Source organism: Chenopodium quinoa, unplaced genomic scaffold (genome assembly GCF_001683475.1).
Source record: "Chenopodium quinoa cultivar QQ74 unplaced genomic scaffold, ASM168347v1, whole genome shotgun sequence".
NCBI classification, from domain to species: Eukaryota; Viridiplantae; Streptophyta; class Magnoliopsida; order Caryophyllales; family Amaranthaceae; genus Chenopodium; species Chenopodium quinoa.
In genome coordinates this window covers 2,977,718-2,994,406 of record NW_018744996.1, presented here as the reverse complement: position 1 = coordinate 2,994,406, position 16,689 = coordinate 2,977,718, and the positions used below count along the sequence as shown (strand labels likewise).

The 16,689-nt window shown below is 36.0% G+C and overlaps 1 protein-coding gene across 2 annotated transcripts; it reads right to left on the bottom strand.

The window, feature by feature from the left end:
* Positions 1-6,047: 6,047 nt before the first annotated feature.
* On the bottom strand, positions 6,048-14,376 carry LOC110707345. Of its 2 annotated transcripts, XM_021885367.1 has the most exons (5): positions 14,153-14,376; positions 12,888-13,003; positions 7,947-12,784; positions 7,298-7,391; positions 6,048-6,256 (listed from the first exon to the last, which is right to left on the bottom strand). In XM_021885367.1, exon 3 carries the CDS (start codon positions 12,743-12,745, stop codon positions 7,985-7,987), a length of 4,761 nt encoding a protein of 1,586 aa, XP_021741059.1. In that variant the 5' UTR covers positions 12,746-12,784; positions 12,888-13,003; positions 14,153-14,376; the 3' UTR covers positions 6,048-6,256; positions 7,298-7,391; positions 7,947-7,984. The 2 variants fall into 2 exon arrangements, with proteins under 2 accessions (XP_021741059.1, XP_021741060.1); XM_021885368.1 differs by lacking the exon at positions 12,888-13,003.
* Between the last annotated feature and the right edge of the window lie 2,313 nt (positions 14,377-16,689).

Genomic DNA, 16,689 nt, shown 5'->3' with positions numbered 1-16,689 from the left:
TACTAGTTCATTACGAAGTAGATTATAAAAGTTTAGTGCATTAATGTATTATTGTTTTACTATTAGATTATTATCTGCTTCTTATTTGATCATTTAATTAATAGTGTCATAATCATGATTTGATGAGTTGTTGTGACAACAAAATTTGCAATTTGGTATTGATACTTAATTAGTAAACAAGACTGATAATTAAGACTCGTTTATCATTATATATTTGCATAAAGTTATATATGAAGATATTACAAAGTAGTTTGATATGTATAATGAAAGAAAACATTAATGATTAAGAAGGTAATATTGATTCTTTCAATCGATTATACATATACATAACATCTAACCATCTCATATTCTTATAGTTAAATATTTATTAGTATAAAGTTATGGATTAGTAACATTATTTTGACTAGATCAATAATTTGAGTTGTAGTCTTAAGATTAGCTAAATATCATTGTTTGTGTAGTTCAAAGTATAATGATCTACACCGTCACTGGCTTTTATTTTAATACTTCCTTTGTCCCTTTATTTTTGCCTCATTATCATTTTTGGGGTCAAAGTTTGAAAACGTTGACTATAAATTACCGTTAATCTATAAAACATCATTTAGTCATGAGTGGTCTTGTTAAATTTGTCTCATTATATATATTTCACATTTTGTTATAATTTTTACATGTACAGTATGAAAATAAAGATATAGACATTTTAATACACGTCTTGGAGACCGTGCCCGATCAAATGGGGCAAAAAAATAGGAATAGAGAGAGTATTGGAAATACAATACATTGACCCACCAAATTTCAGTTTTACTTTACCCACCACATTTCAGTTTTAGATTACCCACCAAAATTTTCTAAACTGAAAATTTAAACAACCACCAAACACCAAAATTCTGAAAATTCAAAATCACCCGCCAAAATTTCAGATTCTGAAATTCAGAACACTAACCCCCACAACTTTAACTTCACTATAAAAGGAGTGAGTAACTCAGTCCATCTACATTCAATACTTTAACCAACTTTTTTTTTTTTTTTTTTTTTTTTACTGAAGTAGTCCACTGCAGCAGGAACCACACAACACTTAACATCGTTTCTTCTGTCATCACAGCACACACAACACATTGGGAAATGGATTCTGAGGGGTTTGAGAACGTAGAACAACTTTATAATTTGGAACAGTCACAACGGTTTCATGAAGATTAGGAGGTATTGTTTTCTTCTGAATCTGATAATGATATAGAATTAGAAAATTTTGGTAATCCAGCAACTGTAGTTATCGAATTAGAACATGATAACAAAATGGAAAAAAAACATTTGAATTAAGTGACAAACAATGACAACATATTGTTCAAGAACTTATTCTAGCTCAAGAAGGAAAAAGGTACTGCCCGGGGGGGGGGGGAGGTCAGTATCAAGGGGTTCAATTTAAAAATTAGCATACAAATATAATATACATAGGACAACTATTGGTAGAATTTGGGCAAAAGCTAAGGGCTAATTTAGGGGAAATAGAGTGATTGATGTGTGCAGCAGAAAAAGACAAAGGGGAAGGAAGAGATTAAACTTTGATCATGTTGTTTTAGCAGCAATACCAATTGAAAAAAGAACCACAATTAGAGGGTTAGCTGAGGCACTGCACTTAAGTCATACAACAGTGTATAGGTTGCTAAGGACTGGCATACTTAGGGCACACACAAATATCATAAAACCATCACTTAAGCATCACCATAATCTTAAAAGAGTGTAATTTATAATGGATAGTGTCATTCCGGGAACGGTAAATGAACTTCCTAAGTTATTTGCAATGTATAACATGGTGCATATTAATGAAAAATGGTTTTATATGAGTGATATGACTCAAAGATTTTATCTTTTTCCATGGGAGGATGACCCATACAGAGCAACTCAGAGTAAAATTTTCATGGAAAAGGTTATGGTTATGGCTGGGACTGCTAGACCTCATATTTGTAATGATGGGGAAATATTTTGGGATGGAAGGTGTTTTTTCTCTCACAGAACAGGTAGCAACATAGAAGAATAGAGTGGCAGGCACAGTTGAGACAAAAGGCTTTGCAATCAGTTACTACATCTGTTATTAGATTAGTGTTAATTGATAAAATGCTTCCAGCAATCAGATCGAAATGGCCATTAGGAGCATGCAAGGAAATATGGACACAGCAGGACAATGCTAGACCCCACATCAGCCCTAATGATACAGATTTCTTAGAAGCTGCAACTATGGATGGTTTCAACATCAGGCTTATAAACCAGCCAGCCTAAAGCCCAGACTTGAATATTCTGGAATTGGGTTTTTTCAGAGCCATTCAATCAATACAGTTTAAGGAATTTCCAAGAAGTTTAGAAGAGTTACTACAAGCAGTTGAAAATGCATACAGTACATATGATCCGAAGTCTTTGAATTTCACTTGGTTGCACATGCAGTACTGTATGCTGGAAATACTTAAGGTAAATGGCGGAAATGATTATAAAAACCCTCACAATGGAAAGAGAAGGCTGGAAAGAATGGGACAACTGCCCGTTCAAATAGAAGTACCAAATGAATTAATGCTTTAAGGTCTAAGTTTCATTGAACAGGGACAAATAGATGTCAGTATTACCCAACCGACTAATACTGAACACAATATGTTTCAAGGAATTTAAGAAAAGAATTGAAGACAATTGCATTTTGAAGGCTTTAATAGTGGAAGAATGACAAATTGAAAGCAACTACATATTTTGGGATGTTGAAAATTCAAATCAGGGTGTTTTTTTTGTTTTTTATTTGGGAAATATTAATTGTATGGGGAAATAGCCAACAGGGACTGCCACGCATAACCAACATTTGGTTGATATAATGGGTTTGTAAGTTATTTTAATTAACTTTGGTTATGTGTACTTTTGTATCCTGTAAGTTTTTGTCTAAGGCAGTCATATTAGAAGACATTTTGTGAAGGGACTCAATTTGTAGCTAATTTTAAAATGGTATGAAGTCTTCTTAGTAGTATTTTGTATGAAAGTCACCTTTTCTTTGTTGCACATTTACAAGCATTCATAATTACTTCCAAGTCACATTTAACAAAGGGTGGATAATCCATCAGAGGGTGTCATATTTTCTCAAAAAAAGCCCAAACCATGTTACCTCAACTGTAAGTGCACAACACTAAAACTAGAGTAACCCATAGTTTGGACCACTTTTAATCAATTGAGTCCCTTCATCATACGGATTACTAATGGGCATGACAATCTGAAATAGAGACTCATTCCACTAGGGACAAATACCCAAAAAAGGGACTGAATAGGCAACAAGGAGGGATTGAATAGGAACTAGGGAGGGACTCAATGTACTGCATACTCACTTGCAAACAGAGTGTTCTCTCAAATATTGTCATCGAGAACAAGAATTAAAATTGCTCATACACATCATTCATCAATAACAATCCCTTATATGCAAGGCATCAGGCATCAGGCAACATTGATCATGCATTGAACACTACGCAACATGCATTCAAGAGCAAGCAACTTAACAAAAACAAATAGTCAACATGCAACCACAATGGCAGAGGACTCATTCATCAACATCATCTAACAACAAAGGCAACATCAGCATAAACTACCAACAAAAGCAACATCAGCATAAACTACCAACAAAGGCAACATCAGCATTAAATACCAACAAAGGCAACATCAAAATTAAATACCAACAAAGGCAACATCAGCATAACCTACCAACAACATCAACATAATAAACATAACCAACCAACAACAGCAACATCAGCATAATCCAATCATAATAGCAACAACAACTTAATCTACCACCCTTGCCAGCAACTGTTGTTGCTGGCACCCATTGCCATTCACACAAACAACACTTCACCACTCAACCCAGTACATAACAAAAAAAAGGAGAATATATGGATCAGAAATTGTTACCGAAAGCAGGTCAATATATAAGTAGGAAGGCCAAATTTCATTCGTTTACTCTCATGCGCAACATCAGATTCACCAACAGTAGTAGGGGGGGACTCATGTTTTTCATCATCATCGTAAATTGGTGTTATCTTAGCACCAATCCCATACATTCTTCTCATTTATGCAGCAGAGACCCTAGGAATCATCTTAGGATAGTAATTAGGTCTGGGTCTGGTAAGGGACTGTGATTTCGGTTTTTTAGCACGACCCAACCCAGATTTTGCACCCATCTCAAAAGTAGATCCGAGTCCTTTTGAACCATCCAAAGTCAAACCAGCATTGTTCTCAGAAAAAGTAGTGAATTGTTGTGAAGAACAACCCAACCCAGACATTCCGGCAACCTTAACAGGTTCGGAGTTCACCTCCCCTTCCCCAACATTTGAGGCAACCACACTTAATTTCTAAGCGGCTTCCTCATCTTCAATAGATCTGAGTACTTTACCAATCGCAGTGAAGGTTCATTGGCTGAAAATTTCGCCACCTTTGCCCGACATAATGAACAAATTAGGCCAGGAAGCCCGTTCATCAAAAGCTTCGACGAGAGCAACAATGAAACCCTGCTCAATTTCATCGTCAGTCGCGAATAGGGCTTCGTGTAGTGGAGATAGATCCATTCAAGAAGGAGGAAGAGAGGAGAAAGAAGGAGGTAAGATCTATTCAAGAGGAGAGAGAAAGAGGAATAAAGGATAGAGAGTGAGCCAAGATCGATTGTTCAAGGAGGAGGAGAGGAGAGAGAAAGACCCAGGTGAGGAAGATGAAGAAACTTCAAGAAATAGGGTTTCAATTCATCAGATCTGATGAATTGTTGATTTAATCAAAGACATTTAATTTGGTAGGTGGGAGAATAATAAGTGGGCTCATTATGTTATAGTAATAAGGGTAAAATAGTCATCATACAAGGAAAAATTTGCCAAACAAGGAATTGATGCAATAAATAGGAAACTTCCTAAATTAGTAAGTGATGCGATAAAAAAAGATTGGAGGAAGTAAGTGAAATTTGGCATGAATGAGTGACTTGTCCTGTTGTGCATGATAGGGTTGTAAATGCTTGGATTGTCATTTCAAGTTATTATGTGTGTTGGGTTTAGGCTAATAAGGCTATAGCCAATTCTTGGCTCACATGCACCACACAAGACACAACTCAATTAGCAATGCCATCTTTACCCCTTGGTTAAGTATTTAATATTTTTTTGCTTGTGTGGGAAAGAGATATAAAACATCAACTAGTTATTGGCCCGGATGATGCCTCGATACATCGTAAATTTATAAGTTTGATCAAAATTAATAAAATGGGTTAACGTTGATCAATATTAATGAGTGAAAAAATATGTCAAATTTAAATAAGGAGGTTATACATATGAAGAGTTTTTCAAGTAAATCAAACATTATTATAGAGAATTAAAGTTACACCAATAAAGAGTTTTTCAAATTAGCTACACATTACTACAATTCAATAAAAGGGTGATACACATGGGATGACACATGGCGCACATGTGGCACCAAATAATAAATAAGGGTGACACATGGCGTTAGCATGTTATTTCTATGAGTTTTAATAATAAAAAATATAAATTAAGAGTGCTTATTTATTTTCATTAGTTATTATTATTTACTTTATTTTTAATTATATAGTTTATAATTTTATAGCTTAAATAATATTTAATGATATTCAAAGTAAAATCCGTGTATAACCTGAACCACACACTAGTTATGATTTTAAGAGAATGAAAGAAGTATTATTTTCAACAATACAAAGAGACAACTTGCGCAAGTAGTCAAGCGTACTTCACTCTCTAGTACGAGTATATTACAGTGCCTTAGCATGGAGGAGAAGCAATAAATGATGTGTCATACCGTGTTTTCAGTCTTTTCACTCCCTAGTCGTTTCACACCCCTATTAGTTGCCTACCTAACTGCAAATAAACTTTTTTTTCAAATTGAAAACCATCATAATACAGCTTCTGAATTTCTAGTATAGATTACCCCATCAGTCATTGAAACCCCCCAGATATGTGTGGCTGTATTTTGTATTCATAATATCTTTGTATCGATATCATGATGCTCCTTCCCTTCAACCTCGGAAAAGCGAGTAATTTAACTTCAAGACAAATTTAGATTGAATGAGGAAATAAGTTATCAAGTTACATAAAGTACCACTATACAACAGTTACCATCAGCTCAACCAAATCTATCCTATTATCATGTTAATGACTGGGTGCCTCGATCATCTGGACATCTTCACGCAGAATAGCTTGTTAGGTTCATAACTCCCCCAAGTATAGTTGACTCAATTCTGCATAACAAGGGAGAAAAATTATTGCAAATGAAAGCAAATCAAACCATGTGCAATTCCTAATATTACGAAGTATAAATGAAGGCAAATCAAAGCATGTGAAATTCCTGAACAAATCCATGATCATTAACAATTAGTACTAGGTTGCATATTTGAAAATTTAAGTGCCATAATCAAGAAGAAAATTTGAATGGATTCATTTAAATTCACTTGGGAATTGTTCTGTTTCCTGAATAAGCGGATAGGATATTCCGTTTATGGCGGCATAGAGCTATACCTTATTCAATTTAAGTGATTTATATGCAGCATACACTACACAACATATACAGCTGAATTGATGTATTCACTTAGGATGAGCTATACCTTATTCAATCTAAGTGATTTTTATGCAGCATACACTAACATATACAGCTGAATTGATGTATTCAGCAAAGAGACTGCATGGCAAGCCACCTCTACAAAATCACCATAAATGAAGGTAGCAGTCAGCAACTACGAGTACCTTATTCATGTTTGGAGAGTTCAGTGACATCATCGGTATAAAATAGCTTCATTTTATGGCTTAATAAGTTCACATACTCCAGCACCCCTCCAAAAAAAAAAAAAAAAAAGTTCACATACTCCAGTTTACTTTATGATATAGGAAAAGTGGAGAATCATCTCCAAAAGCTAGCTCAAGGGGAGGAGAACCCATTAAACCCCACATCAACCCTCAATATGACCAATGTGGGACTCAAGTCCCATACCTTGCAATGGACTGTGAGTCTGTAACACTTAATCCATGTTGGAAATTTTCATGACATCATCAGACTAGCAACATATAGCTACACCATCTTAAAGTAGAGTCAATAATTCACATCCCACATGTGAGTAGTACATTGAGCAAGTTACTTCATCATGACAATGAGACAGAATTTATATGTACCAAAAACCAGATGCAGGTAATATAATCCAAGAAAATCATGCAAACTTATTCCGGGGAAAGATGGTAGAGAAATTGAATGACCTTTGAAAGTTCGTAATATAAGTTTAATAAACTACCTGTTGAACTCCATCCAAGGTCAAATGAGATGCTCCTCCTCAAACAGGAACACCTAAAGCATAGTGCTTATTTTACAATTTGTTTCTCAACTTTCTGGTACAAAGCAATGTTGGGTTATGTTAGTCAAGGAAAAAATACATCCATATCCTTGGAAAACAAAAATAGATAACTTGCAAATCATAGATCATTAAACAAAGAATTTTATCCAATGAATCAACGATTCATGTCAAATCAAATAGCCAAAGAACTAAAAAGTGAGAAGCATCAAGAGAGGAAAAAAGGGACTTACACAACCAAATGCAAGCATGCATGATAATAATGAGCACGATTTTTCAGGAACTAACTAACAAAAAGGCAATGCATATGGAGGAAAAAAAAAATAAAAAATTCACACACACATGCAAGACACTAGATAAAATTATTGTTTGAAAATCTTGATCAAATAATTGATAGGTGATGAGTACTATTCTTCAAAAAAAGAAAAGGTATTATATAGATATGAATCCTTCACTCAACAGTATTAAATGGATGGTGATTGTATCTATTCCTATTTGCTAGAGAATTAGCAGATGACCAAACAAAAACTGGTCACATCAACAGTAATTCATTTTCTTATTGAGTAGTGTGGAAGAGGATTAAAGCTCATACCTGAAACTCTTCCTGGTGGAACAAAGTTTTAAATGACATCAAGTTGCATCATTTTTCGCATCAGTCAGTGTAAGGGATGAATTTCTGAAGGAAGCAGGTGTATAGTTAAGCTGATAATTGACTAGTGTTGACCCAAAAATGTTAAACATTGCAGCACTACTATAAGCAACTTCAGCATCTGAACGCTTCTTAAAAACCACTCTAGCACGACTGCTTTGTGGATCTACTTCTGTCTCAGATTCCTTTAGAGGCCCAAAACGCCTGAACATTTTGTTCAAATTCACCTCTGAAAGAGCAGAACTCATCTCACCAAAGTTCAGCATGAGCTCTGTAGGCAGGTCCAGCTTCTTCTCATCCCTAGTTGGCATCTCAGGGGCCGATTCATGATTGTCATGATGATATTGTTTCCTGGAATACTTCCTACGATTTGGTCGAAGAGGCTTCTCAGGATCACCAGAGACAAGCTGTTCATCCTTTTTCTTACGAGCACGTCGCGCCGGTTTAGCTTCAACACTATCTTGGATAACCATGTCTCTCCAATAGGAATCGTTTCTATCATCAAATTCAAAAGTTTCTGGGGACCCAACAACAGGAGCAGAAGACTTTCGTTTTCTGCCAGACCCTTTGCGCATCTTTTGTCGCTGAGTTGTGACAGCTAAATTTCTAAATTCAGAGAAAAAGCTGATTATGTTACCCAAGAAGCTGTATCCTTTCATCGGATCTCGAGCACATAAGTGAAGCTGTGAGAGCATCTCATCCAAAGAAGACTCCTTTGATGGTGTTGGTACGCTTTCAGTTAAAGCATCATCAGGAGATTCTGATACTTCATCAGCATCATCTCCTGAATGCTTGTTGCTTCCTTCACTGCAGCCTTTGATGATTGCAGCCGATCCGGTCAGCTGGCTTGCAACTCTACGAATACATTCACCAACTTTAAAGGATTGCTGCGGATTTGGAGATGCAGTATGTGAAACCTTAGCTAGAGAGATAGTTTTTATGCTCTTCTGAGCTTCGGAATCATCTGTAAGAAACCCTGAACCTTTTCGCTTTGCACCAGCAAACGCAGCAGTTGGGGAAGTCAAATTTATATCATCTTCCTCATGTGAATCAAAATCACCATCAAGGTAATACTCACCCATTAATTCTGTCATGCTTTTTTCTTTTCTCCTTTGGTACACAATATCTTTCAGATTGTGTTTACGTTTATGAGAGCCTTTCTTGGCATCAGCTCCAGTCACTAAATCTGAATGCTCATTCTCACTTGACATCTTCTGATCCCCAAGAAGTGTATCAACGTCGTACTCCACCAACCCCTCATAATACTGGAACTCGGGTAATGCATCACAACCTTTCTGTCGATTAAAAGCTAATAACTGTGATTTTGCTATCGTAAGCTCAAGCCGGTCAGCTCCACTGGTTGGGAAAAGTGCAAGTCTCCTTACATACTCTGCGAGTTTATCAGGTTGAAAAGAATCCACGCCGGTAGATCTATCTACTCCCTCCCTTTTCCTTGACCCTTCTCTTATCCCAGTATTTTCAACTATTTGATATCTGATAGTGTCATAGGCTTCTTCAGAAAAACAAGAACAGGCTAGCCCCAATTCCACCCTTCTAGCAACTTCTTCCAAAGCACAACTCACTGCATTTTGGAATGCTTCTGAATTGTTTTGCCTCTCTGCCTGGGGAAAATGATTCCTGAATAGCTTTAACACTGATGCTTCATTCCACGCAAATGTCCGGTCTCCAAAATATGCCACCAAATAGCAATCCTTTCGATAATATTTCATGGCCTTCTCAGAGGAATCAGAAGGATGAAATATTTGCCCAGGCCACCAAGGATGGCTCTTCACCTTACCCCATACCAAGTCAAAGACTGCAAAATCACCTTCAATTTCTGGGGGTAGCTGATAGCTAACACGGCAATCTTTTGTCAAGCTTCCAGATTTTAAAGATGAACGTTTAACATTATTTTCTTCTTTGCTCCGAAGCTTTGCTGAATGAGGAATCAGCTCCTGATCTTCCTGTTCCTCAGATGACTCATCTGCTTCATTACTGGCAGCTTGTTCTTGCACTTCCTGTACATCCTCTACGTTTGTTTCGACCTCAAGAACATCACCTGTTGCCATATGTTCCAGGTGCTCAGTCACTGATGAGCCTGGTTCATATTCCAGTCCTTGATCTACACCTTTTACAAATGACTTGACAGGCGAAGGTGGTTGTTCAGAAGCAGCATCGTCTCCATACTCTGCATCTCCAATTTGTATAGGACTAGAATGTTCACAAGAAACATCATCTTCATATTCTCTATCTCCAATTTGTATAGGACCATAATCCAAATCTACCCCTGGGCTACCTCCAACACAAACATCAGGAATTTCTGGTTCCTCAAGAGCTACATTTGTTTCCACTTTTTCAGAAACCAAATCCTGATCTAATTCTTGTTCTTCAGGCAACTCAATTGCTTCAGCATTGGCAGCTTGTTCTTGCACCTCTTGTACATCATCTGTGTTTGTGTCAACCTCGTGAACTTCGCCTAATGTTACATGCTCCAAGTTCTCATCCAATAAGGAGTCTGCTTCATATTCCAGTCCGTTATCGCCACCTTCAACAAATGACTTGATAGGCAAAGATTGCTGTTCAAACAAAGCATGGTCTCCAAATTCTCCATCTCTAACTTGTCCGAGACCAGAATTGAAGTTTGTTGCTGGGCTGCCTCCAATGGAAACATTGGGAACTTCTGATTTCTTGATAGAAGCAATTTCTGCATCCTTCTTTTTGCAAAGCACCTCACAATCAACTTCTTGTTTGTCGGGCAATACTGCTTCCACACCAGCAACTTGTTCTCGTATTTCTTTAACATTCTTCATGTTTATGTCAAGCTCAGGAATATCACCTGTTGCTCTATGTTCAAGGAGTTCAGCCACTGAAGAGTCTGAAATCTGATTTACACCTTTACAAATTGAATGAACTCGCAAAGCTGGTTGTTCATGAGCAGTATTACCTTCACATTCTCTACCTTGCCTGACACCGGTATCCACGTCTGCCACTGAGCTGCCTCCATTGGATACGTTAGAAATATCTGTTTCCAAAATCGGAACTTTTACCTCCACATTTTCACAAGCCAGATCCTGGTCTACATTTTGATGTTTAGGAGACTCGACTACTTCCATAACGGCAGCTTGTCCTTGCACATTCTTAATGTTTTCAATATCTGAGTCAACCTCACAAATGTTACCTGTTGTTATATATTCCAAGTGCCTGGCAACTGAAGAGCTTGATTCATGTTCCTGTCCATGATCTAAATCTTTATTAATTGAATTGATTGGAAAAGATGGTTGTTCTCCGTTACTTCTATCTTCAGCTTGTCTGGGACTAGAATCCAAGTCCAGGTTGCCACTAATAGAAACATCTGGAACTTCTTTTTCCACAGCGGGAACTACTTCTGCATCCCTATTACCAGAAACCAGTTCCCTGTCTACGTCTTGTTCCTTTGGCAATGCGGTAGTGGCAGCTTGTTTTTCCATTTCCTTAACATCCTCGATCACTGAGTCAAACTCACCAAAATCATCAGTTGCCCTATGTTCCAGGTTCTCAGCCACTGAAGAGCCTGCTTCATCTTCAAGTCCATAATCTACACCTTTATCAAATGAATTCACAGGCAAAGGTGTTTGTTCAGGTGTAGGAAGGGCTCTGTTTTTTCTATCTCCAGCTTGACCAGGACAAGGATCCAAATACGGGCTGCCTTCAAGAGAGACATCAGGAACTACTTCAACAAGTCTAACATTTTTTGCTTCCATCTTCTCAGAAATCAGTATTTGATCTACTTCACGTTCTTTGGGCAACACAAATGCTTCAGTATCAGCAGCTTGTTCTTGCACTTTCTCCAAATCCACCATCTCTGAGTCAACTTCATGAAAATCAACTGTCATTCTATGTTCCTGGTGCTCAGCCACTAAGAGGCTAGGTTCACATTCTGGTCCATGATCTACAACTTCATCTAATGATTTGACTGACGAATGTGGGTTTTCCTCAACAGTATGGTCTCCATATTCTCTAACCCCAACTTGCCTGGCATCAGAATCCAAGTCCATGCTGCCTCCAATAGTATCATCAGGAACGCCTTTTTCCACGATAGGAGCTACTTTTGCATCCATCTTTTCAGAAAGCATCTCCTGATTTACTTCTTGTTCTTTAGGCAACTCAACTGCTTCAGTATCTACAGCTTGTTCTAGCACTTCCTTTACATCCTCCATCTCTGAGTCAACCTCATGAAGATCAACTGTTGCTCTATGTTCCATGACCTCCACCACGGATGAATTAGGTTCATATTCTTGTCCGTGGACAGATGGCTTGACTGGCAAAGATAGTTGTTCATTAACAGCATGGTCTCCAATAGAAACATCAGAAACTTCAGTTTTCGCAACAGGAACTGCTTTTAAATCCATCATTTCAGAAATTGATTTATGATCTTTTTCATGTTGTTCAGAAAACCCAACTACTTCAATTTTAGCAGCTTGTTCTTCTACTTCCTGCAAATCCTCTATATTTGCGTCGACCTCAAGAACATCATCACATGATCTATATTTCAGGGGGTCAGCCACAGGTTCAGATTCCAATCCTTGATCTATGCCTTCACTAAATGACTTGACTAGCAAAGGGGGTTGTTTACAAGCAACATTGTTTTCATATTCTCTATCTCCAACTTGTTTGAAACTAGAATCCAAGTTGACCCTAGAGTTGCCTCCAACAGAAAAGTCAGGAACTTCTGTTTCCACAATATGAACTATTTTTGCATCCATCTTTCTAAAGTAATCATCCGACAGTGCTAAACTTCACTCCTATAATCACAAAATGTACACACATGTTGCAAACTATAAGCATGCTAAAATAAGACTTGAGATATTAAAGTGATTCAATTTAACAAAGATATTACACACACACTTTATGTCCTTTGTAAGCTAAAATTTTATCAGCTTTGTCCATGAGGGATAAAAGCTCTAATAAGGAGAGTTGCATGCTCAGATGCTCGAAAGCCTTCTAGCACTGCTTTCAATACTCTGAAACAGTGAACATTGATAATCAAAATTAATCAGAAATTAAATTATAATTTTTTGATAATATATTGTCAAAATAGATAACTAGTCAAAAGAAACACATTGCCCACAGAACATATACTGTTAGGGATAATTACTCCTTCCATTTCAAAATATAAAGCATTCTAAATCCTTGTAAGGAAACTAAGGTGGTTTAAATTGCATGGTTTAATGGTAATGTCAATTGGAATAATTTATGCATTACATCAATATTAACCACAAACCATCCACACTGCCTATGTTAGCGGTTCCACCATCGTGACTTCATCCCAATATTCCCAATTATTAAATTTCAAAATACAAAAATAAATTTTTTAAAAAAAAAAAACAAAACAAAACAAAAGAGAAAAAAAACCCACCAATGATAAAATTTAACTGAAATTGCCATCCTCTCCAAAGTTTATTTAGTAACCAAACAATCCATCAAAGAAACAAGTCCAGGGATAAAAAATTTCACCAAACAGATTGTTAAAACATACAATCAGGCCATGTCCTCAAAACACTCATTCAAGCAGAAATGGGTTCAGATAAGCTCCAATAAGCTCAAAATAAGTTTGACTAGCTCCGATAAGGGCTACCCACGATCAATTCGCAACTACAATAAGCTCAAAGTAAGTGAATTTAAGTGAAGAACACAACTTGCGAAAGAGCGTGGGACGAGGCGCAACACTGATCCTGCTACTCACTAGGTATGTTTTTAAAATTTAACTAACTAAATTAAAGGGGACAAGATCAGGCCAAAAAAAACAGCTCAAATAAAACAAAATTTTAATCAGCAATAATAATCCTGCAAATCTGAAAAACAGCTTGAATCTAAACTTGAATTTTCTCTCTTAACTTGAATCTAAACTTGTAAAGCAGCTTAAATCCAAGCTAATTAGCAAATTAAACAACTCTCAAAGAAAAACAACACCGTTTTTACCTAATTAAGAACTATCACAAAGTCGTATAGTAGCAATTCTATGCTCAATCGTTACACAAGCTAACAGAAAATTAACTAACATTTCTCGAATCATCCCAAAATTTCCCTAAAATTAACAACCCTTAATCTCAAATTACAGAAAAATTAACTAAATCAGTAGAAATCAAAGCGAACTGAAGAAGAAATCATACCTAATAAGCAGGCAGCAGTCAAAAATTAATGAATTCAACCAATTTAGGAAAGTGAAATTAGAGTATGAGAAAGAAGTAGAGCTAAAATTGTAGGGTTGTATTGAAAAATCTGCGGAAAAGATTGAAGAAAATTTGGGAGAAGAAGTTGACAACAAACTTAACCTAAGCTTCCTGCTTTCGAAATCGAACCCAACCTAAGTCCTAAGCTTCGTATTCTAAATTTCTAATCAGACACTTTTTTCTCCTTTTTTTTTTTTTTTTTTTCGGTTAAGTCAAACAGTCAAACATTTGTACGGTTGTGAAAAAACTTTGACTTCTTAAATTTTGAACGGCATTTTTTTCATGAAAGAGAAAACATTGTATGAACTCTTTCAAAAATGGGTGAACTCTCGCACTTAAGGAGAAAATACGAAGTACGACTTTATAATCGTAATTAAATAGGTAAGTTTACATTGTTTATAGGTAAAATCGCTAACACCATTAACAGTTTTACTCTAAAATCACGGTTTTATCTAATTTTACCGCAAAATATTATGATTTTGTCAACTGATAAACAAGGCAAGCTCACACTTAAGGCTTTATTATATAGTGGATCTTCAATAAAACCATATAACTAATATGTGACTGCGAAATGCAGAGAATTTCAAAACAAGAAATATGTTATATGTGGAATATGTTGAGGTACTTAAGTCTATCGGAAAAGAAATATATCAAAGGAAGTTTTAAGATAGATTTGTTGCTTAGAGCATTTGCAGCGGTTGGGCTAAAGTACCTACTTGCAAGATACGAAGTAATGAAACTATAGAGCCACAAGCTAGTTGGTGTGGAAAAATTGTTAGCTAGAACTACTTGGCTTCAGCAAGCCATGTAGTTTCACTTTCATATACCCTAATATGTTAGTTGTCTCTTCCATGTGGTTGAAGTTGGCATTTTGCTCTAAAAAGTGATAGACCCACCGGCATCCGCCACTATAGGTACTGGCAAGGCACATGCCTACTATTATTTTTTTTTAAAAAAAAACTTAAGCAACTTTTTTACATGATGTTGTACTATGTCAATGTTGGGTTAATAAACTTTTTTTTTACATGATGTTGCAATATGTCTATGTTGGCCTAGGTTTTTCAAAATCTTTATGACCCTACCTCTCCATACTCTCATTTTATTTACTTTTGATCCTTTCCCAAAATAATTTCACTTCTCAAAATCACTCTCTCTTTCCCTTTGTCAAAGATTTCTGATCCAAAATTCGCTCGTCTTCACAACATATTAGGAGAGTCATATAAGGTCAATACGATACTCACAAGTTAACTCCTCTTACTCCTTTCTACAATTAATTTGTTCTTCTATTGTATTTTTTTAGGTTTTACTTTCTCTAATTAATACTCTGTAATTTCATTATGTTTATTAATAATTAAAAGAAATCCATTTTGGGCTGTTGAATATTTTACTATTTTTGTAGTTAATTGACTTTGTGTAGCTATTCATGCAAATCCTTTTAGTTTCTAAAATCAACACTTTTTTTTTTTAATTTCTAATGAATGATTTGATATTTTTGTTAATATTTATTGTATTTTGGATTTAATGCAAAATGTTCGAATGCAATATGTGAATGTATTGGTTGTTCATGAAAATTTGCATGGGGTTATATGTAAATAAGATACAATGCACAATTAAAATCATTTAGTTTCATGTTATGCGGCTAAGGTTGAAGTTTATCGATGGGCCATTATAAATGTATATAATGATATCAAGTGTTTCTTAGTATTTAATTTATGCTTACTTAGTTACTGAGTTTATTCATCATCATTATATTAATTCAACTAATTTCTGATTTATGTAAGTTGTGTATTAATAAGGCCCCGATCTTTTGAGCTTCTGGGCAGAGCAGAACAGGGGTCAGCGCAACAGATTTCAACAGAGCAGAGCAAATTTCATTATTATTATTATTATTTCAAGTTTATCACCTTGATAAACATAGTGTGTTTATGTTATGGCATTATTGTAAATATTTTGCATTGAAGACTGTGCTATGTAATTAAAAAAAAAAAAAAAAGTTCTTCTGTTCATGCCGGCTGTCCCAAACGGCTTGACTTTAACGTCGTTCACCATGAATTATTTCCTTCTTTCTCCTTTCCTCCCTTCCCATGGCCACAACTGAAGGATTTATGTTTTCGTAAAGTGCAATTACTAGATATATCATGGATATAATTAGTTCATTCTTTTGGGTGGTCATTATTGTCTGTTGCTAGATATGATATATGATCTTTGGGCTAGTCAAATAGTCCAAAGCCCAATAGAATGGATCTTATAAGGTCACACACAAGGGTTATGGATTGAACAAAGTATGAAGCCTATTCATGGGCCTCATGAGGTAATGACAAGCCACATAAGAAGTAGGGCTAGAGTAGTTTGGATTGGATTAGGAGTTTGGACTTCACATGGACTCTAATTATATATGAGATATATAAATAGAGGCATTGCCTAGGTTAAACAGATAAGTCATAATTAACCAAAGCAGTAAAGTGTGAAGCAAGCAA